The 24983-nt window shown below is 38.9% G+C and overlaps 1 protein-coding gene across 2 annotated transcripts in view; it reads right to left on the reverse strand.

Annotated features, from left to right (window-relative positions):
- Positions 1-208: 208 nt before the first annotated feature.
- Positions 209-24983, reverse strand: part of GPR89A (G protein-coupled receptor 89A) — a 59591-nt gene continuing 34816 nt past the window's right edge. For both annotated transcript variants that reach the window (XM_019436513.2, XM_019436514.2), the window contains 7 exons: positions 20930-21039; positions 18514-18602; positions 17508-17600; positions 4389-4484; positions 2162-2251; positions 984-1049; positions 209-850 (listed from right to left, as the gene is read on the reverse strand). In XM_019436513.2, the coding sequence (XP_019292058.1) occupies positions 644-850; positions 984-1049; positions 2162-2251; positions 4389-4484; positions 17508-17600; positions 18514-18602; positions 20930-21039 (751 nt within the window). In that variant the 3' untranslated portion in view covers positions 209-643. The remainder of the gene's footprint in view (positions 851-983; positions 1050-2161; positions 2252-4388; positions 4485-17507; positions 17601-18513; positions 18603-20929; positions 21040-24983) is intronic.

A 24983-nucleotide genomic window follows, 5' to 3' on the forward strand; every position in this document is an offset into this window, starting at 1 on the left:
TATGGACTTAAAAGGAAATCAATAAAGATGATATACCTGACCTCTCTCAGTAGAATCTATTTCAGTAGCACACCATTCCATCCCCGGACAAGAACAGATAACCTGTTGGTAACTTTTATGGGGCGGGGGTTGGCTGGGGGATGCCAACTCACATTAGATCACACAAGCACACTACCAAGCTATCCTTGATAAAATGAAGCTAAGGCCAAAGGGTTCCAATCTGATTTTAATGATTGTCAATCTTAAGGGAAAGCCAGAACCTCCTCCGTGTGAGCCTTGACAGAGATCCTGTGTGTTTGGCCCAGCTACCTCAGACTTCCCATTACCCTAGGGCTCCAGTGTATTCTCCCAGACTAGTTTCTTGGCTCTTTTCCACCCCTCTTCCGCCATGCTGCATCAGCCTCAAACCCATGTGGGATGCGCTCCGCTGAGGGCTAGCTTGAGTTTACTTCACGCTCACGTTCTAGCTAATGCTACATGATCACAGTATCAGCTGAGGAGGAAGGCATAAGCTGGAGGTAGAATCTGCTACCTCAGTGTTTTGATTGTTTAAAAAATATTAGGCCCTGGTCCCCTCCATTGTTTTCTCTTAAATCCAAATTCTGACGCTAGTGGCCCGTAGCAGTCTGTAACAGGCATGAGTTCAAGGTGCCATATGCTTCTCTGGCGCCTGTTTGTGAGCCAAATAGAGGAATAGTATGCTGGAGAGAGCACTGACCAGGAAGATCACATCAAACCAACGGTGATAGAAGTTGAACTGTAGTTCCCCCAGGACTTCGGTGATTATGGTACGATATTCTAGAGGCATGCTCATTCGAATCAGCAGCACAGAGGAGACAAAGTACATGCCCTAGAAGTTAAACAAATTAACCCAGAGGTCACTTTGTGGTCAGGGATCAAAGGGAATTGTTAAAATATTCAGAAGTACAAAACACTTCTGGTATTTTACAGTTGTAATCATAAAGCTAGTTCGTGAAACTCACCATTATCTGTGCTAACAGCAGGACAATGACGTTGGAGGACTTACTGCTAGAGATGGCATAAAAGAACTGTCAAGAAAGGGAGGAGAATTTATGCGGTACTGCTAGACACCTGTGTCAAGAACATTAAGTAGCATAATTAAAAATGTCTCTTCCCAGGGTGCCTGGGTGACTCGGTCGGTTAAGTGTCCGACTTTAGCTCAGGTCTTGATCTCATAGTTCATGGGTCTGAGCCCCGCGTCGGGCTCTGTGCTGACAGCTCGGAGCCTGGAGCCTGCTTCGGATTCTGTGTCTCCCTCTCTCTCTCTGCCCCTCCCCTGCTCATGCTCATGCTCTGTCTCTCGAAAATGAATAAACGTTAAAAAAATAAAGTCTCTTCCATGCAGCAATCCCATAGGGAACAACTGATACAGTTAACGCCATGAAGAGAAACAGACTGCTTGCTATGTTGTGCTCAGAGGGATATTTGGGGGTTTTAAGAATTATGTTATGACATGAAGGGATTCCAATCTGTATCAAGTTTGTCAGAAATTATGTGACACATATGACTTTCATATCATTATGAAATAATAGAGCAGATTACCTCAGGCCACTCCAAGCTCTTATAATTATTACTAGGCTCCTGAGCTCTTTCCAAAATTGTGCGAGATGCCTGTAGATCCGTCCTTCCTCCTCCTCTCCCAACCTCTTCACTCGTTTCATTCAAACCCTTCTTGGATTTCGAGATTCCCCACCTCGTCTCCAAGAGAAAATTTACCTTCTGCCTCCATGAAGCCTTCCTGTGTTGTCAGAAAATAGCCAAACATTCTGCTTCTCCTACTCCCACGTCCTCCTTATAAGGGACCCTCACAGTTATTCTAACCTCAAACACCTCAAATACTCAAATTCTAACCCAAATACCTCCAGTCTTCTTCATCCATTCCAAGTATCCCTGGAACACCTACTGCATGCCAGCTTCTGTTCCCAGATGCTGGTGCCGTATCAGTGAACGCAACGGACCATGATCTCGTTCTATGACCTTTGGTAAAAGTACACATCTGATGGGCGTGGGATGTAAATCCAACTATTTGTGACTGTTGTTTAAGATCTCAGAAGGCAGAAATCTTAATTAGGTAAAATTATCTTGTGGTGCCACGTGTAATTAAGCAAATAAGAAATTTAAACTCAATGATACAACCTACCTTGGTAAGAGTGATCAGCAGTCCTCGGATAGATGTAACGATGATGATTCCAACCAGAATGAAGGAAATGTGTTGAGACCAGAACTTCACCTGCCACCATAGAAAGAAGGAAAAGTATCTGTGAAATCTCTGTTGAGAGACACGTGAAGGCTATTCTCCTGATGCATTCTGATTGCTTATGTGACTGTGAGAGGGTACTTCATCGGGCCCTACCTGATTAAAAAAATTTTTTTTAGGGAGGGAGAAAAGTAAGGTGCAACTAACAACACCTAAGAAGGTGGCAGTGCAAATCTTTTTTTTTTTTTTTTTTTAATGTTTATTTGAGCGAGAGAAAAGGAGCATGAGTGGGGGAGGGCAGAGAGAGGGAGAGAATTTCAAGCAGGCTCTGCACTGTTAGCGCAGAGCGGGCCCGACGCGGGGCTTGAACTCACCAACTATGAGATCATGACCTGAGCTGAAATCAAGAGTCAGACACTTAACTGAGTCACATAGGCATCCCTGCAGTGGATATCTTAATGAGACTTAATCAAGACAGGATGGAAGCAAGTGCAGTGGAGTGATGAAAATAACACTAGTCAGTCTGAGGAAACAGAGATGGAGCTAATGATGCAGCTTCAATGTGTTATGTGAAAAGCACGGATTAAAAGGAAATTAAATAGCAGCTAAATTACTTTTAACATCTGTGAAGGATAGTCCCCTCATTGCCCATAACTTTAAGAAATTATTCTTTTTATAATTATTCTTTTTAGAATATGTAAACATTCTCAGCTACAGTCTAGGACATAATTGACCTTCACTTGAATTACACGAGGGTACCTTTTTCTCCTCTTGGACTGCTTCATAGTGGCAGGCAGCTTTGGAACCCTGTGCTTGATTCGGGTCTGAAAAGTAGCTGCCAGGGAAGTGCTATTACTAACATCTAAAGGTGTTACTCAGAATTCTGAAACGTGGAGTATGCAGATGAATTGTAGATTAAAGATATATATACACACACACAGCAACTAAGTAGCCTCACAAAGCACTGATAAGGAAGAACACTTCTAATAACTGAGCCCAGGAAAAAATGAAAAGAGGAGAAGAAAACACATATGTAACAACAGTGAAGCATGGGTTATGGATATTTTATAAACTACTTGAATGAAAGGTACCATGTTCCTTCACGTGAAAAAGTTTACACCATTGGTTTATCATCAAAAAACGTGCTTTGGGGTGCCTGGGTGGCTCAGTCAGTTAAGTGTCCAACTTCGGCTCAGGTCATGATCTCACAGTTCGTGGGTTCAAGCCCCGCGTCGGGCTCTGTGCTGACAGCTCAGAGCCTGGAGCCTGCTTCGGATTCTGTGTCTCCCTCTCTCTCTGTTCCTCCCCTGCTCATGCTCTTGTCTCTCTCTCTCTCCTTCAAAAATAAATAAAAACATTAAAAACAAAAACAAAAACATGTGCTTTGAATTGTTTCTCAAGGACTGGAGCTCATTTTGCTCTGGTTCATTTTCATTTTATCCAGCATCTAGCTACCAGGAGCATGTCCAGCTGAGACGGATGGCTGGGGGTAGCATGCAGTCTGTCACTAGGATCCTAGCCCAGCTAAATGGTCCTCACAGGGACTAAGAGCATGACTCTGGGCTTACTATCAAAGTGCTAATCAACTAGAATCATTGGCTATATATATATATATGTGTGTGTGTATACACACACACACACACACACACACACACACACACATATATATATATGTATATATATATATTTTTTAAATATACTCTTCTATTAATAAAGGCAGAAAACATAAATCGGGACAAGAGTGTTTAATGATAGTGGTATCATAAAACAGGTAGAAAGAGAATTAAAACTGCACGGGTTACACTTACCATCTTTAGCTCAAAGTCCACATTAATTAATTGATAAATTTTTTACAGCAGACATAATTTCACTTCTAACGTGGAACGCTAATTAGTAGTTAATTTTCTACTAGAGGAATCAAAGGTGAGTTTTGGATTTGAAGATCTCATTATATATCACAGAGAGAAGTATCTAATATTTGGTGGGGAGAAACTGGTGAGGAGCAGTCAGCTACAGAAAAGCAGAAGACGAACTATAGAAATAATCGGCATCTAAGTCAGTAATAAGTACCGGCCATCACTTACGGTTTTATGCCCTTTACAAATTTGCTATAAGAATATGTCAAAAAACAATGGAGAATGGGAAGAACAAAAACAGACTTAATTCTTACATCAAATTGGATCCCCAGATAATTCACAGTGATCTCAATGCCTCTTGTGACAGGATCAGTTTTCCCAACCCGGTCAAAAACGATATTAATCGTTGCCTGTAAAGACACAGACCTTTATATATTAGAGCATCTCAATAATCACTATTTCAAAAAGTGACTCAAAATAATGAATTAATATAACATCCTACAGGTAGATGTTCCATCCTACCTATCCTATAGGTAGATGTTCTTAAAAATTCAATTCTACTCTCAATCTAAATCACATATAAAACATCTATTATAGTTATTCACATATAGGCAAACAAAAGTCCTTATGTACCCTATCTTTTCTGTAAAGAATAAAGAGAAAAAAAGGCTATGGCATATGGCATGTATACCTTCGGTTAACAGAAGTCAGAAAGGTAACATTCTGGTGATACAGTTAGAGTGAAATCAAGGAATTCCAGGGTCATTCCCTCTGGTTATTTTCTGAATGCTCTAACAGCAATCACTAAAATAATGAAAAGAGAGTTACAGCTAACAAGGCAATAAGAGATCAGATGGAATTATGAAAAATATCCAATTAATCCAAAAGAAGGCAGAAACAAAGAAAAAATGGAAAAAAGAACAGATGGGACAAATAAAAAACATAATAACAACATGGCTGTTTTCAACCCAACCATATTAATAATCGCATTAAATGTAAATGGTCTAAACCAGGGTTGGCAAACTCTGACACTGTAGTGATAGTAGCCACAGATGATACGTAGATGAATGGCCTTGGCTGTATTTCCAGTAAAACTTTATTTACAAAGGCAGGTGGTGGTTGGATTTGATCTGTGAGCTGTAGATCTTGGTCTAAACATGCCAATTAAATGGCAGAGACTGTAAGACTGGATAAAAAGCAAGACCCAACTGTATGTTGTTTATAAAAATCCACTTTAAATATAAATATACAAATAGGTTAAAAGTAAAAGAATGGAAGAAGATATACTAACACTAATAAAGAGAAAGAGAAGTCTGTATTAATATCAAAGTAGATTTCATAGCAGAAAATACTGCCAGAGATTAAAAGGGTCATTTCAATAAGGGGTTCAAAATGACCCAGAAGGTGCATGTACCAAATAACAGAGCTTTAAAATACATGAAGCAGAGGTATCAGGAAGATGGTAGAGTAGGAGGATACTGAGCTCACCGTGTCTCAAACACATCAAGATAACAGCTATTATCTGTGCAACTAACTCTACTCTGAAAACCACCGGAAGATTGGCAGAACAGACCATCCACAGTTAAGTGTTGGGAGGCCACATTGAAAAGGGTAGGAGGGGCTGAGACACGGTTGGGAACCAACCCCCACCCGTCTGTGAGACTAACCACAAACAGGAGGGACACCACAAGCACAGAGGAGAGGATCAGACCCCACCCTAGGCACCCCAGGCAGTGGGATGAGGAATTCCGGTAACATGTGGCTTTGAAAACCAGTGGGGCTTAACTTTGGGAGCTTGTAAAATCAGCAGGGCTAAACTCCAGGTACTTTAAAAATTAGCAAGGCCTAACTCTGGAAGAGCCAGAGGGCAACAGGAAACGAAGACCCTGCCCTTGAAGAGCTAGAATAAATAACTTGGCCTGAGAGACAGCAAAGAAGCAGCAGTTTGAAAAGTGCCCAGGGTATATGTGAAGAATATTCATTTATTAATCTCAGTATGTGCTGGAGGCGCAGGGAGACTTCAAGAACAAAACTGCTGGGCACCATTTCTCTTCTCCTCCCCCAGCCTAGATAGCCAGACACCTGTGGGCACCAGGGCTAATACTCCCTACCTATCTCGCCAGCACCAAGTGCCCTGGCCCCATGGTCACCTGGGGACCTGCCTGCCTCGGCAGGTGGCCCTCTAGCACAGCTCCTGCCCTACTACAAGCAGTCTTAGCAGGGACCAGCACCACTCCAGAGGGACTGCTGTCTTGGGGAAGGGGAGAGATTACATTAGTGTGCCCATAGTTCCAGCAGCTGAGCCTCTTAGTTGGCTGTGCAGGGACAAAACCTTGCCCAGTGTGCCCAGAGCAGGCAGAGCAGGTCACTGCAGCCATCTGGGCTGAAGGCAAATGCAACTCAGCCACAGCAGTAGGGCGCATGTTTCCCACAGAGGAGACACCCTTGGAGCACCTGGTTTTGGTGACCAGGGACACTGCACTACAGGGCACCACCGGGTCTCTTCTACACAAGGCCATTACTATCAAGACCAGGAGTCACAGCTGGCCCCCAATACACAGAAACAAACAGAGAGCTAGATAAAATGAGGAGACAGAGGAATATGTCCCAAATGAAAGCACAGGACAAAATCACAGCAAAAGAGCTAATCAAACTGAGATAGGCAATATACCTAGATAAAGAATTCAAAGCAATGGTCATAAAGATACTCATTGGACTTGAGAGAAAGTGGATGAACTCAAGGAGAACTTCAACAAAAACATAAAAAAGAACTAGAGATGAAGAATGCAATAACTAAAATTAAAAAAAGCACACTAGAGGGAAGGGAAGATCAGAGGATGCAGAATGGATCAGCAATCTGGAAGACAGGGTAACGGAAAGCAACAAAGCTAAACAGCAAAAAGGAGAAAAAAGGAATAAAAAATGAGAAAAGGTTAAAGGAACTCAGCAACACCATCAAGCGTAATAACATTCGTATTATAGGGATCCCAGAAGGAGAAGAGAGAGAGAAGGGGGCAGAAAACGTCTTTGAAGAAATAACAGCTAAAAACTTGTCTAATCTGGGGAAGGAAACAGACATCCGAATCCAGAAAGCACAGAGAGCCCCTAACAAGATTAACCCAAAGAGGTCCACACCAAGATGTATAATAATGAAAATAGCAGGAAGTAATGATAAAGAGAGAATTTTAAAAGCAGCAAGAGGGGTGCCTGGGTGGCTCAGTCGGTCGAGTGTCCGACTTCGGCTCAGGTCATGATCTCACAGTTCATGGGTTCGAGCCCCGCGTTGGGCTCTGTGCTGACAGCTCAGAGCCCAGAGCCTGCTTCCGATTCTGTGTCTCCCTCTCTCTCTGCCCCTCCCCCACTCCCACTCTGTCTCTCTCTCCTTCAAAAATAAATAAACATTAAAAAAAAATTTAAAAAAAAGCAGCAAGAGAAAAATAAAACCAGTTACTACAGAAGGGGAACCCTACAAAGCTATTAGTTGATTTTTCACCAGAAACTTTGTAGGCCAGAAGGCAGTGGCATGATATATTCAAAGTACTGGAAGGAAGACCTGGAACCAAGAATACTCTACAAGCAAGACTATCATTCAGAATAAAAAAAGATACAAAAAGTTTCCCAGACAAAAGTTCAAGGATGAAATCACCACTAAATAAGCCTTACAAGAAATGTCAAAGGGAATTCTTTGAGTGGAAAGAAAAGGCCATAATTAGGAGAAAATTATGAAAGGAAAAACTTTCACAGGTAAAAGCAAACATATAATAGACAGTAGAGGGGCACCTGGGTGGCTCAGTTGGTTGAGTGTCCAACTCTCGATCTCAGCTCACACCATGATCTCACTCAATGCAGGGACTGACCCCTGCATTGGGCTCTGAGCTGACAATGAAAGCTTGCTTGGGATTCTCTCTCCCCCCATTGCCACCACCCCCCCCGCCCCGCTTCTCCCCTGCCCGTGTGCACTCTGAAAATAAATAAATAAACTTAAAAAAATTCTACACATAATAGATTAATCACTTGTAAAGCCAGTATGGAGCAAAAGTAATAAAATCAATTATGTCTACAAAAACCAGTCAAGGAATACACAAAATAAAGAGATGTAAAATATGACATCATCTACATAAAATGTGGAGAGGGAATAAAAATGTACTTTTAGAGTGTGTGTGAACTTAAGCTTGAACTTAAGTTTGATCAACTTTACAGACTGCTATACACCTAAGATGTTATATATAAACCTAATGCCAATCACAGATCAAAATCCTACAATAGATACATAAAGTAAAAAGAAAGGAATCCAAGCATAACACTAAAGAAAACCAACAAAACACAAGGGAAGAGAGTAACAGAAGAAGAAAAGAGCAGAGTACTACAAAAACAACCAGAAACAATGAACAAAATGGCAAGAAGTACATAAGTATCTATCTATCTATCTATCTATCTATCTATATTTATTTAGAGACAGACAGACACAGACAGTGCATGCTCATAGCATGCACATGAGCGGGGGAGAAGGGCAGAAGAAGGGAGAGAGAGAATCTTATGCAGGCTCCATTCTCAGCGTGGAGCCCGATATGGGTTTGATCCCATAACCCTGGGATCATGACCTGAGCTGAAATCAAGAGTCTGACATTCAACCAACTGAGCCACTCAGGCGCCCCTCAATAATTACTTTGAATGTAAATGGTCTAAATTCTCTAATCAAAAGACAGAGGGTGACTGAATGGATAAAAAACCAAGACCCATCTATATGCTCCTTTAAGAGGCTCACTTCAGACCTAAAGACACATACAGACTGAACATGAAGGGCTGGAAAAAATGCACCATGCAAAAGGTAGAAAAAAAAGGTAGAGTAGCAATACTTACATTAGATAAAGTAGACTTTAAAACAAAGACTATAGCAAGAGACAAAGAAAGCCACTACATAATCATAAAGGGGTCAATCAAATAAGAGTATATAACAACTAAATATCTATGCCCTCAACACAGGAGTACCTAAATACATAAATAATAACAGACAACTAACACTCCACCTATATCAATGTAGATTATCCAGACAGAAACCAATAAGCAAACAGTGGCTTTGAACAACATATTAGACCAAATGGACTTAAAAAAGACATACTGAACATCCCATCCAAAAAACCATTGAATACACATTCAAGTACCCATTGAACAGTCCCCAGGATAGATAACATGTTAGGCCACAAACAATCTCAATAAATGTAAGAAGACTGAGATCATATCATGCATCTTTTCCAACCACAATGATATGAAACTAAAAATTGATCACAAGAAAAAAATCTAAAAAGAATACCAATACATGGAGGCTAAATAGCATGCTCCTACACAATGAATGGGTCAACCAAGGAATCAAGGAGGAAATAAAAAAGAATACAAGGAGACAAATGAAAATGAAAACACGATGGTTCCAAGTCTTTGAGATGCAGTAAAGAAAGCCATTCTAAGAGGGAATTTCATAGCAATACAAAACTAACTCAAGAAACAAACAAAAAATCTCAAATAATCTAACCTCACACCTAAAAGAGCTAGACTTTGAAAGAACAAAGCCCACAGCTAGCAGAAGGAAGGAAGCAATAAAGATTAGAGCAGAAATAAATGAAATAGAGGGAAAAAAAAAACCCACACAAAACCAAAACCCCACAAATCCAATGAAACCAGAACCTGTTTCTTTGAAAAGATCAACAAAATTGATAAACCTTTAGCCAGACTCATCAAGAGAGAAGACTCAAAATCAGAAATAAAGGAGGAGAAATAACCATTGACACGACAGAAATACAAAGGATTAGAAGAGACTATAACGGGGGTGCCTGGGTGGCTCAGTTGGTTGAGCCACCGACTTCGGCTCAGGTCCTGATCTCACAGCTCGTGAGTTTGAGCCCCGCGTCGGGCTCTGTGCTGACAGCTTGGAGCCTGGAGTCTGCTTTGGATTCTGTCTCCCTCTCTCTCTGCCCCTAACCCACTCGCATTCTGTCTCTGTCTCTCTCAAAAATAAATAAGCATTAAAAAATTTTTTTTTAGAAAGAAGAGACTATAATGAAAAACTATGCCAACAAACTGGACAACCTAGAAGAAATGGATAAATTCCTAGAAACATATAATCCTCCAAAACTGAATCAGGAAGAAACAGAAAATCTAAACAGAGCAATTAGTAGCAATGAAATTCAATCAATAATAATAATAATAAAACAACAACAACAACAGAAGCCCAGGATCACATCGTCCCACAGGTGAATTCTACCAAACATTTAACAAAGACTTAACACCAAAGAGGCGAAAGACCTACACTGTGAAAACTATAAAGCACTGATGAAAAAAAGTGAAGATGAATCAAATGGAAAGATATTCCATGCTTGTTGTACACCTTAAACTAATGTAACACTATCTATAGAAAGAAAGAAAGAGAGTTAATACCTATTCTTCTCAAATGATTTCAAAAAATAGAAGAGGAGGGAAACTTCTAAATTCACTCTATGAGGCCAGCATTTAAAATCCCTGATACCAAGACCAGACAGACACTACAAAAACAAACAAACAAAAAAGCTACGGGCCAATATTTCTTTTTTTTTTTTTTGAGACAGAGAGAGACAGAGCATGAACGGGGGAGGGTCAGAGAGAGGGAGACACAGAATCTGAAACAGGCTCCAGGCTCTAAGCTGTCAGCACAGAGCTTGACGCGGGGCTTGAACTCACTGACCACGAGATCATGACCTGAGCCGAAGTCGGCTGCTTAACCGACTGAGCCACCCAGGCGCCCCTACAGGCCAATATTTCTGATGTACATATATACAAAATTCCTTAACAAATTTTAGCAGACTGAATTCAATAATACTCTTAAAAAAAACTGTCCACCGTGATCAAGCAGAATTTATTCCAGGAATACCAGGGTGATCCAGTATTTACAAATCAAACATGATAAACCAAATCAACAAAATAAAGGATAAAAACCATATGCTCATCTCAATAGATGCAGAAAAAGCATTTGAGAAAATACAACATCCATTCATGATAAAGTGGTTTTAGAGGGAACAAAGTGGGGTTAGAGGAACAAACGTCAGCATAATAAAGGCCATATATGAAAAATGTACACCTAACACCATACTCAATGGTGAAAAACGGAGCTTTTCCTCTAAGACTGGGAAGAAGACAAGGATGTCCACTTTCACCACTTTTATTCAACATTAATATTGAAGTCCTAGTTCCAGCAGTCAGATAAGAAAAAGAAATAGAAAGCATTCAGAATGATAAGGAAGACGTTAAACTGGCTGCAGATGACATAATAATATATACAGAAACCCTCAGAGACGCCACCAAAAACTATTAGAACTTATAAATAAATTCAGTAAAGTTGCAGGTACAAAATTAATATACAGAAATTGGTTGCATTTCTATACACTAATAATGAAGTACCAGAAAGAAAAGAAAACAATCCTATTTACAACTGCACCAAAAAAGACGATCTAGGAATAAACTTAAACAAGGAGATAAAGACCTGTACTCTGAAAACTATAAAATATTGATGAAAGAAATTGAAGGCAACAAAAACAAATGGAAAGTTATTCTGTGCTCAAGGACTGAAAGAATCAGCATTATTAAAACGTCCATGCTACCCATAGCAATCTACAGATTCAAGCAATCCCTGTCTAAGTACCAACTGTATTTTTCACAGAACTAGAACGAATAATCCTAACTTCTGTGTGGAACCACGGAACACCCTGAACAGCCAAAGCAATCGTGAAAAAGAACAACGTTGGAGGTCTCACAATCCTGGAGTTCAAGATATGCTACTAAACTGTAGTAATCAAAACAGTATGGTAATGGCACATAAACAGACAGCTAGATCAATAGAACTAAATAGAGAGCTGAGAAACAAACCCATGCTTATACGGTCAATTAATCTATGACAAAGGAGGCAAGAATACACAGTGGAGAAAAGACTGTCTCTTCAAGAAATGGTGTTGGGAAAACTGGACAGCTATATGCAAAAGAATGAAACTGGACCACTTTCTTATACTACATACAAAAATAAACTAAAAGTGGATTACGTATCTAAATGTGAGATCTGAAACCGTAAAACTCCTAGAAGAAAACATAGGCAGTAATTACTCTGATCATAGCAACATTTTTGTAAATATGTCTTGCAAGGCAAGCGAAACAAAAACAAACATTAACTACTAGGACTACACCAAAGTAAGAAGCTTTTGCACAGTGAAAGAAATCATTAACAAAACAAAAGGGCAACCTACTGAACGGGAAAAGGTATTTGCAAATGATGTATCTGATAAGGGATTAATATCCAAAATATATAAAGAACTTATACAACTCAACACCCCAAACACAATCCAATTAAAAAGTGGGCAGAGGAACTAAAGAGGTATTTTTCCAAAGAAGACAAAGAGATGGCCCGCAAACACTTGAAAAGATGTTCAACATCACTAGTCATCAGGGAACTGCAAATCAAAACCACAATAAGACATCACCTTACACCTGCCAGAATGCCTAGAATAAAAAAGACAAGAAATAACAAGTGTTGGTGAGGATGTAAAGTAAAAGGAACCCTTATGCAGTGTTGGTGGGAACGTTAATTGGTATAGCCACTGTGGAAAACAGTATGGAGGTTTTTCAAAAAATTAAAAATAAAAATACCATATGATCCAGTAATCCTGCTACTGGGTATTTACAGAAAGAGTATGAAAATGCTAATTTGAAAAACTATAGGCATCCCTATATTTACTGCAGCATTATTTACAACAGCGGAGATATAGAAGCAACCCAAGTGCCCATCAATAGATGAATGGATAAAAAAGATATGATGTATTTATACAATGGAATATTACTTAGCCACAAAAAAGAATGTGGTCTAGCCATCTGCAATAACGTGGATGGTCCTAGAGGGTATGATGCTAAGTGAAATAAGTCAGACAAGGAAAGAAAGAACACCCGATTTTACTTACATGCAGAATCTTAAAACAAATGAACAAAGAAGTAAACAGACTCTTAAATACATATAACAAACTGGCGGTTGCCAGAAGGCAGGTAAGTAAAGGAATGTGTGAAATGGATAAAGGGGATTAAGAGGCACAAATTCTTAGTTATAAAATAAATAAGTCACAGAGATGCAATGTACAGCATAGAGAATATGGTCTATAATATTGTATAACATCGTATGGCAACAGATGGTGACCACACTTATAGTGGTGAGCACTCAGCAATGTATTGAATTGTTGAATCAAATATATTGTACACCTGAAACTAACATTGTATGTTAATTATAAGTAAAAAAAAATGCACAAAGCACAGAGAACTAAAAAGAGAAATAGACAAATCCATAACAATGGTTTGAAATGTCATCACCTCCTCTCAATAACTGAGAAGATAGAAAAATCAGCAAGGATACAGAAAACTAACAATACTACCAACCAACTTGATCTAATTGAGATTTATACAACATTCTAACCAGCAAGAGCAAAATACACATTCTACTCAAGTGCACAAGGGATGGATATTAGCCATGGTTGAAAATATTCTGGGCAGAAAACAAGTCTCAATAAATTTGAAGAGATCAAATTTAAGACAAATCAAAGTACGTTCTCAGATCACACGGTTTAAACTTGAAATCAATTACAGGATGATATTCCTCTGATCACCAAATATTGGATAACATACTTCTAAATAACCCATGAGTCAAGGAAAAGGAATTATACATATTTTGAACTGAATGAAATAAAAATACAACACACATCTGAAATGCTACATTTTGAATCAATGTAGTATACTATACCAGCCAACTAAAAAGAAAAAATATCATATGGTCCTCTCAATAGATGCAGAAAAAGCATTTGACAAAATCAAACACGTGTTCATGATTAAAAACACTCAAGAAACTATGAATAGAAGGGACTTCCTCAACCAGATAAAGGGCATCTAGGAAAAGCCAACAGCTAACACCATACTTCATGGCATAAAACTGGATGCTTTCCCCCTAAAATGAAGAACAAGATTAGGATGACTGCTCTTACCACTTGTTTAATTTTGTACTTTGGTGTGATATGGCTGAAGGAGAAGAAACATGAGATAGAATGGGATGGGATGGGATGGGATGGGATGGGATGGGATGGGACAGAAGGGGAGGGGAGGGGAGGGGAGGGGAGGGAGGGGAGGGAGGGGAAGGGTAGGGAAGGGAAGGGAAGGGAAGGGAAGGGAATGGAGGGGAGGGGAGAGGAAGGGGAGGGGAAGGGGAGGGGAGTAGAAGGGGAAGGGAAGGGAAGGGAAGGGAAGGGAAGGGAAGGGAAGGGAAGAAAAGAAATAAAAGGCATCCAGAAAAATAACAAGGAAGCAAAACTGTATTTGCAGAGAACAGATTGTCTATGTAGAAAAAATCCTATGAAATCTACAAAAAACTTTAAAAATAAGCGGGTTTAGCAAGGTTGCAGGATATGAAATCAACAGACAAGAATCAACTGTGTAACTACATAATTATACTAGATACAATTGTGTATCTAGTAACACTCAGAAACTGAAATTATAAAAACATTCCCATTTATAATAGCATCAAAAATATATTTGAGATAAATCTGAAAAATGTAAAAGATCTATACACTAAAAACTATAAACAATGCTGAGTGAAACTACAGAAGATCTAAATAAATGGTTACACCGTGTTCATGAATTGTAAGACTCAATATTAAGTCAAAATTAAGTCAAATTGATCTGAAGATTCAATGACATTCTAATACATATTTCAGCAGGTATTTTTGTATTCAGCAGTAATTAAAAACTGATTTCTAAAATTCATATGGAAATGCAAAGGGCACAGAATGGCCAAAACAAATTTTAAAAAAGGAGAAAAAAAGAGTATTATTTATTTCAAGACTTATTAACATATATATCAATAGGAAAAAACAAATAGAAAAAATATATGGTCAATTAGTTTTTGACAAAATTGCAAAGTCAATTCAATGGAGGAAGGATAATCTTTTCCACAAATGGTGCTACAACAAGTAGATATCTCTGCGAAAAAAATGAACTTGGATCCACACTCCAACATCATATGAGAAAATTAACACCAGATGGATCATGGACCTAAATGTAAAAACCTCAAACTATAAAATGTATAGAATAAGACAAGAAAAATATCTTTGTGACCTTGGGTTAGGCCAAGATTTCTTAGATACAACACCAAAAGCATAACCCATGATAGAAAACAAAAGATACAGCAGACTTCATCGAAATTAAGAACTTCAATTCTTTGAAAGATACTACTAAGAGAATGACAAGCCAAGCCAGTGACTGGGAGAGAATATGTGAAAATCACATTTGATAAAGGGTTTCCAGAATGCAGTGAAAAATATACAAAACCCAATAAAAAAGAAGCCTAATTTAAAAGACGGCAAATAGTTACCCCACCCTCTCACATATACAGGTGGCAAATCAACACATGAAAAGTTGTTCAACATCATTAGGCATTAGGAAAATACAAATTAAACAATTCAATGCCACCTCATACCTATTATAGAATGTCTAAAAGACTGACTACAAAATGTCAGCACGGATGTGGAGTAAACGAAATTCTCAAACACTGCAGGTGGGAATGTAATAGGGTACAAACTCTTTGGAAAAGTTTGGCCATTTCATACATTTGCCATGTGACCTAGCCTAAGTGTTTCCTCATAACAGGAAAGAGAGCACATGTCCACATACAAACTTGTACACAGATGTTCACAGCAGCTGTATTTGTAACATCCCCAAAGTGGAAACAAATACCCATCAGCAGGTGAACAGATAAACAGACTGTGGTACAACAACACAACGGAATACTACTCAGCAATGAGAAGGAATAAACTATTGACCACACGATAACATGAATGAAACATAAAGTAATTATGCTGAGTAAAAGCTGCCAGACAGAAAAAGGGTACATAATTTAAGACTCTATATACATAAAATTCTAGAAAATATAAGTGGTTACCTGGGGACACATGAGAGAGACATTACAAGGGGGTACAAGGAAGCTTTTGGAAGTGATGGATGGGTATGTCCTCTCCAAAGTGTGGTGATAGTTGTTGGACAGGTGTATACATAGGTCAAAACTTACCCAACTATACCCTTTAAATATGTGCACTTTACTGAATGTCAATTACACCTCCATAAAGCTGTTAAAAATGATATGCTCCTCTAAAGGCTATGTCTTGGGAAAAACTTTTTAGTAGCTTAGTTAATTGAACATATTATCTTCATTTATCTTCTCCACTGAATGAATCAGGATTTAAAAAGGTCCTCTGAATAGGCATTGACATCAATTTATTATAACATTAGATCCATTAAAATCCAGAATCTTCCATTCATCTATACTGATCAAAATTAACAAGCTGACAAAGCTCCTCTTTGTGCAAACACAGCCCCAGTAGGAAAGTCACCAAAACAGAAAGTCCAATCAGCCTTTTCTGTAATCACACTGAAATCCACGAATACCTACAGATGAGACACAAAATGAATGTACACAAAATGCACATAAAGAATATGGCATTGAGAGTGCCACATAAGATGAATTTATCTGTAGAAATAATGTTTCGGAATTTACTTTGTATTTAATTTTTTTAGGTATATACAGATGATTAAAAAGGAGAAGTAGTTTCTGTTCTGAGCTGAAGGTAGGGATTGTATTACATAGATATACTCATGGGTAATATGGAAAGCAGAGTGTAAAATAAAAAAACCTTTGTATTCCTTTCATGTAGTTTATAAACTAAGACCTTACTAATGATTTCTGACTGAAGAAAAATACAATTCCTCTTTTCTATGTGACATAAAAATTAGATGTGGGGGGAGGGGCACCTGGGTGTGGCTCAGTCCCTTAAGCATCCAACTCTTGATTTCGGCTCAGGTCATGATCTCACGGTCCATGAGATTGCACCCTGCTTCGAGCTCAGAATTGACAACGTGGAGGCTGTTGAGGATTCTCTCTCCCTCCCTCTCTGCCCCTCCCCTGCTCATTCTCCCTCCCTCTCTCTCAAAATAAATAAACATTAAGTTAAAAAAAATTTTTTTTTAATGTTTATTTATTTTTGAGAGAGAACGTGCACAAGCATGAGAAGGGTAGAGAGACAGGGAGACCCAGAATCTGAAGGAGGCTCCAGCCTCTGAGCTGTCAGCACAGAGCTCAACGTGGGGCTCAAACCCATGAACCATGAAATCATGACCTGAGCAGAAGTTGGACGCTTAACCGGCCGAGCCACCCACGCATCCCAAACATTAAAAAACTTTTTTTAAAAAGAAAAGGGGGAGAGTCAGGCTCGGGGATGTGAACGATATCATTCTCTGTTGACTCCTTTGGATTTAGAATTTACAAACCTACTTTTCTCTCTGCCATTACCAGGGAAAATAACCTAAACCCTGACAGTTAAAACTAATATACTTACCATGAAAATTTTCCAAACACAGTAAATAGAGAAAAAGTAACCCAGAAAATTGAAGTATTTTCCCTTAAAAGTTTTGGAATATTCTATTCTCTCCTGAGGGAAAACAAATACAGAACATGGTTAGTCCCAGCAAAATGTAAACTTTATACTCAGCTAAAACATTCCTGCCTCTATGAATCACTGTTTTGCCAGAGCGAAAAACCCACACATGGCTTCATAATATTAAAATAATACTAGTGGGAAACATTTATTGAACGCTTACTTTAAGCACCAAACTGGGATAAACACCTTACATACATTATCTCCTTTAATTTTTATAACAACTTTTCTATGTTCTATTATCTTAATCTTACACAGGAGAAAACTGAGGCTTACAGGGTGGGTGGGGGGGGTGTTAGATAACTTGCCCAAGGTCACACAGATAGTGAGTAGGGGAATTGAAGCTCAAGTCGGTCTTCAAAGCCTATGCTACCTCTATATTATGGCTATTCCAATGAAGTGATCCTTCAAAAGGATAAAAATAGTTTGAATGACCTTAGCTAATAGATTTTACATACTTAAATTATATGGCATTTTTACATAAATTATATGGCATTTTAACTTGAGGAAAGTTAGGTCACTTTCTGGTCTGGCTAGATCATGGCTAGATCATGGCATCACTCTTGCAATATTATTAACTTCTATAGGAATAAAAAGCAACCAGAGGAGCTACCATCTTGACCTTGAATCAGTAGGGGGTGGTGTGAGCCATCTTCCCAGATGTTGAAAAAAACCTCGCCTGACTATCCCACTAATTTTTATTATTGAGAGCGTTCCATTAAGAATTTTGCTAGGGGGTAGGAACAATGTCATGAAGAACAGACTCTTAATGTTTCATGGCTGATACTGGAGCTATGAGGTCTCTCTTGTGCTGGGTGGCCACAGAGGATGCTACAAAGCTATTTAGTCTTGTTCTGCCTTCAATCGTACTGATTAAAAACCACACTTCCGTTTCCTTTCTCTGTACCTTGGTAGCATACAGATCAGCTGTTTCCAGAAAAAGCTGCCTGCTTAGTTCTTCCAAAGCATCCACTTCCTGTTGGATAAGAGTGAGATCTGGCACAAAATGGGCATCAAGGTTTAAATCACATAGAAGTTTCAAGAAATAGCAATGAAGAAATCATATGCTTTTGGTTTCTCCTAGCCTGGATATTCAATTTCCTGCTTCATGGCCAGCAGTACTCCTTCAGAGCAGTTTTCCCAACCTCCAACACAGGTGTGAAAAAGCTTCTCCCCCAAGGGCATTACCAAATACCTACCATTCAGTTTCTCACTAGTTCAAGTGGCTCAGACAGATGGTTTTGTTGTTGCTTTTCTTTATCTAATTAGAGTAAGTCAAATGTAATCTTGAAATCTCAAATAGTTACATAGTAAAACTCCTATAATATAGTATAATTTCCCCCTAAATTATCTGAATAAATATAATGTTAGGAAAGGGAATTAACACTACTGAGTTTAATACAGGATTTATAAACATTCCCTTCTTTAGTTCTTTATAGACATTATCTTCTTTCTATTATTCTCATAAAGTCCCATGAGATAGGTGTTATTACCCATTTTGCAGATAAGGAAAGTAAAGCTCAGATATGCCTTCCTCCAAGGTCTGCTCTTTCCATTACACTATGCTACTTTCCAAGAACTCAGTGAGGGCCTGTTATTGTCTCCATTGAGGAAACAGGGGCTCAGAGAGGGAAATAATTTTAATCCTGATACTTTTGCTGATTTGACTTACTATCACTAAGATAGCTTAAACCTAAACTTTAGCTTTTATGGACTTTAAAGTCATAAAAAATAGTGAAAATAGCCCAGGTCACAAGATTCACTTTGGTCCAGAGCCTCCCTAACTCTGTGACTTTTTCTGCTAGAGGCAGGCATTCTACTGCCTTCTGCAGATACTGCCCTCTTCACCCCCTCCCTTTTTTTTTTTTTTTTTTTTTTTAAACAAATGGAAGGTTGTGGCAATCCTGCATTGGACAAGTCTATGGGCACCATTTGTGTCTCTACCAAAATGTATCACATTTTGGTAATTTTCACCGTATTTCAAGCTTTTTCATTATTATTACATTTGTTATGGTGATTTGTGATCAGCGATTACCACTCACTTAAAGTTCAGGTAATGATTAGCATTTTTTAGCGATAGTTTAAACTAAGGTATGTACATTTTTTTTTTTAAGAATGCTATTGCACACTCAATAGGATACAGTATAGTGTGAACAAAACTTTTATATGTACTGGGAAACCGAAATATTCATCTGACTCACTTTATGGCGATATTTGCTTTATTGCGATGTTCTGGACCCACACCTGTAACATCTCTGAGGTATGCCTGTACTGCTCAAATCACCATAGTGCCCTTTGGCTCCTTCTTCAGTAGTGGCTGCTACTGGGATGGTCCAGGCCACCAAACAACAGGGTTTAACTAGTTACATGTCTGCCTCTCCCATGATTAGATGGTCAGCTTCTTGAGGAGAGAGGGTACATACTCTGTTCATCATTTTATCCCTTAGGACTCTGCCTGGAAATAGAAGATATGAAATAAATGTCTCCAGGGTAAATGAATTCAATGTAATCCTTTTTTTCTTCTCTCATGGTCATCCTGCCTTTCTTTGGTCCAATTCTTACCTACATTTGACACCAGAAAGATATGTCACAATTTATAGCAAGGACAGATTACATCCTTTTCCTCCAATTGAAGCAAAAGGGAATTTGTACTTCCCTCAGGCTAGAGAAGGAAGGAGGAACATGCTATCTCACCCCAGCCCCCCCCACCCCCCCCCCCCCCCCCCCGCCCCCCAGCAATTTTGACTTAATAGCCTGGTAGACACAAAGAGATTTTGTTGCTCAATCTGGGAATCAAACACTGCAACCGACTGGGCCAAGAACAACCCATTAAACCCAATATCCTTCATCCTTCAAACTAAAAGTCAATGAAGATACAGTGCTGCTTAAAAGTTGTTTAGCAATACCGATCGCTTTAGAAATGGGCCCTTACCAGCTCATATACATACAAACCATCCATTTTCAGGAGTCACTGTGTTTTATGCTAGTTTTTCAGACCTGGGAAATAGAATAGTGTAGAGGAAAGAACTAAAAGGAGGTCCTATCTTTGCCACAAACCACAGTGTGACTTAACCTCTCTGGGTCTATTTTCTCATCTGTAAAATGGAAAGAGTGACTTTTAGGATTTCTTGAGCTCAAAGACAATCGTTTTATGATCTTTTAGGGGCACTGGAGAGATGACTCTGTATTTCCTAAGCCTAGCCCTGGCCAGCTGGACTCTGATGCAGTCAGGTACCTTAGAGAAGACCATCCCAACACTACTTTTTTCTTCTGGCCTTGGTCCAGAGTTGAAAAAAAGAATCAGGCAGAGGGATAAAGGATACTTTCACTTCCTGGTGCTGAAGTGGTAACACTTTTTATCATTCCCCAGAATCCTGATGGTTTGTTATGCACCTCCCCCTTCTGGAACATAGTTCTCCGTGTCATTGCCATCCTGAAAGGAAAGAAAAGATAAAACCTCAGCAGGGAGCTTTAATCCTCATAGTCGGTATTCATCCACCTTCTAGTCTCATAACTGCCCTTTTCCCTTGCTGAGTTGTTCAGGAAAGAATGCAAAACTCCGGAGTCCCGCTTTGCCACTACTCACAACCAAGGGGAAACTATACACTCCCAAGAAGCAATGTGGCCTACGCAATGGAGCACAGAATTTGGCGAAGGCAAGAAATGTGAAGATTGGCTCTAACTGAGAAACTAGAAGACTGCAGAGTTTTCATTTCCTCATCTCTGGCCGGGTGTGAAGATCACTGAAACCGTATATAAGAACTCATGCCGTCAACTACAAAGCTCTATACTTACATTAGTAATTTTTACCATTATCATTTAAGGACAAAATAGTTAACACACCTGAAGGGCCAGGTTCAGGGTAAGAACTAAAAAGTTTCTTTCCTTCCTTTTCGAAAGCAGACAAAGAACAAAAACTAAATGCAGGAAAATCACATAAATCTAGCTTCTTCTTCTTTTTTTTTTTTAAGTTTATTTATTAATTTTGAGAGAGACAGAGACAGCATGAGTTGGGGAGGAGCAGAGACAGAGGGACAGAGAGAGAGAATCCCAAGCAGGCTCCGTGCTGGCAGCACAGAGCCCGATGCCGGGCTCGAACCCACAAAACCATGAGATCATGACCTGAGCCAAAACCAAGAGTCAGACACTTTAACCGACTGAGCCACCCAGGTGGCCCTCTGTGGGCTAGATTCTTTAAGACAGTGATTAAAGGTATTAACAATAAGAATATGAGGTATACTGGGTCATGCTGACTTAATTTTCTTCTCAAAATGACCTTTGCCTGGATATCGAGTGAATGGGATATAGCTCTAAGTTTTAGCTCTTTAATTACACATGTTCACTATAACTTAGCATTGTTGGAAGAATTCATTAACAACCAAGAAGAGGCTCACTAGGAAGATTTTGACTTGGGAGAACTAAGGGTTATGAGTCTTGCCATTTTCATAGGTGGAAAAGCTGGAACAAGTGTATGAAGAAGGAAGAGGTTCTATCTTACTCATTTGAAAGTTCACTTCAGTTTACCGGGCCGGATTAAAAGAGAAGCAGTGGGGAGAGAGGGAGCACTGAGGCCCATTTCTATTGTCCTTAGTTTCGATGACTACAGCATGACAAATGCAACGACTGGCTGTGGAGTGGAACTGGTTGATGATGTCAAGGTGACCGACACTGTATCGTGGCCCCGGAATAGGCAGGGAGGCACAATCACTGGAAGAAGTGAAGGCTGGCTGCACACAACAAGCGTGACCTTGTTTTAAATGACTCACTTTCACTTTTAATTTTATCACTTTAGCCTAAACCAATTTTGCTCTTTCTTACCATAAGTTGCAGCTGAGAAATAAACATGTATTTTTAAAAGAAATGGTTAACATTATCAGACTTCCGGAGATGTGGTAAAAAAGAAAAAAATAGTACGAGGTACTTGTACTTTTATCTTGAACTTTTTGTCACTATCATCAACACCACATCCTGTGACCATCATCATTATTGCCTCTTTATGATAAGGGCAGTCCAGAACAAGAAATTATTTTTTCATTATTAGCTGGATGCCATTAAAAAACCCCACAGTCTGGAAAAACATGTGCCTGGCTGAGGTTTGGTGGTAGTTTGCAAGTCAAGAGGCTGAAAAGTATCTACTGTGGTTTAAATACACCATTCTACTATTCTTCTGGTACAAACTAGAAAGGTGGGAAGAAAGCAATTACTTTTCCTTTCTAATTAAACATTTTGAGGTATTGTAGTTTCACATGTGGTATAAGAAATTACAGAGACATCCCACGCACCCTTTCCCCAGCTTTCCCCAATGGAAACATCTTGCAAATTTATAGTACAATAGCACAACCAGGGTATTGACACTGATATGGTCAAGATACAGAATATTTCCATCACTACAAGGATCCCTCATAATGCCCTTGTACAGCCCACTTCCCCCCTCTCTCCTCTGACTCCTCTTTAACCACCTAGCAACCACAAATCTGTTTTCCGTTTCCATTCTGTCAGTTCAAAAATGTAATAGAAATAGAATCAGATAGTATGGAACCTTTGCAGATTGGCTTTTTTCACTCAGCATAATTTTCTGGAGATTCACCCAGGCTGTTTTAGTGACAGTTCATTCATTTCGTTCATTTTTATTACTCAGTAGTATTCTGTACATGTGCGACCCCGTAACCATTCATTCACTAAAGGGTATCTGGGTTATTTCCAATTTGGGCCACTATGAATAAAACTGCTACAAACGTCAGTGTACAAGTTTTCTGTGAACCCAACTCTTCTTTTCTCTGGCATGAATGCCGAGGAAGGCAGTTGCTGGGTTGTGTGGTCGTTGCAGGTTTAGTTTTTAAAGAAAGTGCTAAATGTGTTCCAGAATTACTATTCTACATTTTAACCAGCAATGTATGAGTAATCTAGCTTCTCTACATCCTTGCTAGGATTTGGTGTCACTTATTTATGTTAGCCATTCTAATACGTGTATAGTGGTATCTCATAGTTTTAATTGCATTTCTCTCACGTTTTAGGATGTTAAAACATCTTTTCACCTACTTAATAGCAATCTACATATGCTCTGCAATGAATATCTCCATGTCTTTTGCCTATTTTCTAATTGGGCTTTTTTTTTTAAACTCTGTTTTGAAAGTTTTTATATTTTAGACACTAGTTTTTTCTCAGATCTGTGGTTTACAAATATTTCCCCCCAGTCTGTAATTTGTCTTTTCACCCTGAGCAGGGTCTTTCCCAGAGCAGAAGCTTGTGGTGTGGATGAAGTTTAATTTATCAATTTTTCCTTTTATATGTTTGGTGTCAAATCCATGAACTCTTTGCTTAGCCCTAGAGCCCTCCTAAGACTTCCTATGTTTCTTTCTCCCTAAGTTGTACAGTTGTACGTTTGAGTTAATTTTTGTGTAAGATGTGAAATTTATATTGAGATTCATTTTTTAAAAAATCTATGAAGGGGTGCCTGGGTGGCTCAGTCAGTTAAATGTCTGACTTTGGCTCAGGTCACGATCTTGTGGTTCCTGAGTTCAAGCCCCACGCTGGGCTCTGTGCTGACAGCTCAGAGCCTGGAGTCTGCTTCAGATTCTGTGTCTCCCTCTCTCTCTCTGCCCCTCCCCTGCTCTGTCTCTGTCTCTGTCTCTCTCTCAAAAATAAACATTAAAAAAATGTTTTTTAAATCTATGGATATCCGATTGCTCTAGAACTATTTGTTGAAAAAGCGATCTTTTCTCTGCTGACGTGCTCTTGGATCTTTGTAAAAAAATTACTTGGGCATATTTGTGTTGGTCTATGTCTGAGTTTTCTGCTCTTTTCTATTGATATGTGTCTATACCTCTGCCAATACCACACATTCTTGGTTAGTATAGCTACATAATAAACTTTGAAATCAGACTGATTCTTTCCATTTTATTCTTTTTCAAAATTGTTTTAGCTATTCTAAGTACTTTTGCCTTTCCATATAAAATCTACAAAAAATCTTGTTGGGATATATGTTAAAGCTGTGTATCAGTGTGGAGAGAACTGACATATCTACTATTTTGAGTCTTCTAATCTATAAACTTGGTATGCCTCTCTATGTAGATATTTGATTTCTTTGGTTAGCATTTTATAGTTTTCAGCATGTAAGACCTATATATGTTTTGTTAGACTTACATCTAAGTATTTCATTTTTTGAGTGATTGTAATTGGTATTGTATTTCTAAATGTCAGTTTAAAGAAATACTTTAAGTCTCTGTATGTTTATTATGTACCTGCAACCCTGTTAAACAACCATTATTTTGCATTGTTCCCCTGTGGAAAATAAGCTTAAGAATTCTGTACACTTGCACCAGTGGGTTAACAAGGCTTAGGGCAGAAAGCCACTATGGGGCAAAAGTGCCCAAGGTT

The sequence above is a fragment of the Panthera pardus genome, unplaced genomic scaffold (genome assembly GCF_024362965.1).
Source record: "Panthera pardus isolate Hobbes unplaced genomic scaffold, ASM2436296v1 HiC_scaffold_11, whole genome shotgun sequence".
Lineage (NCBI taxonomy): Eukaryota > Metazoa > Chordata > Mammalia > Carnivora > Felidae > Panthera > Panthera pardus.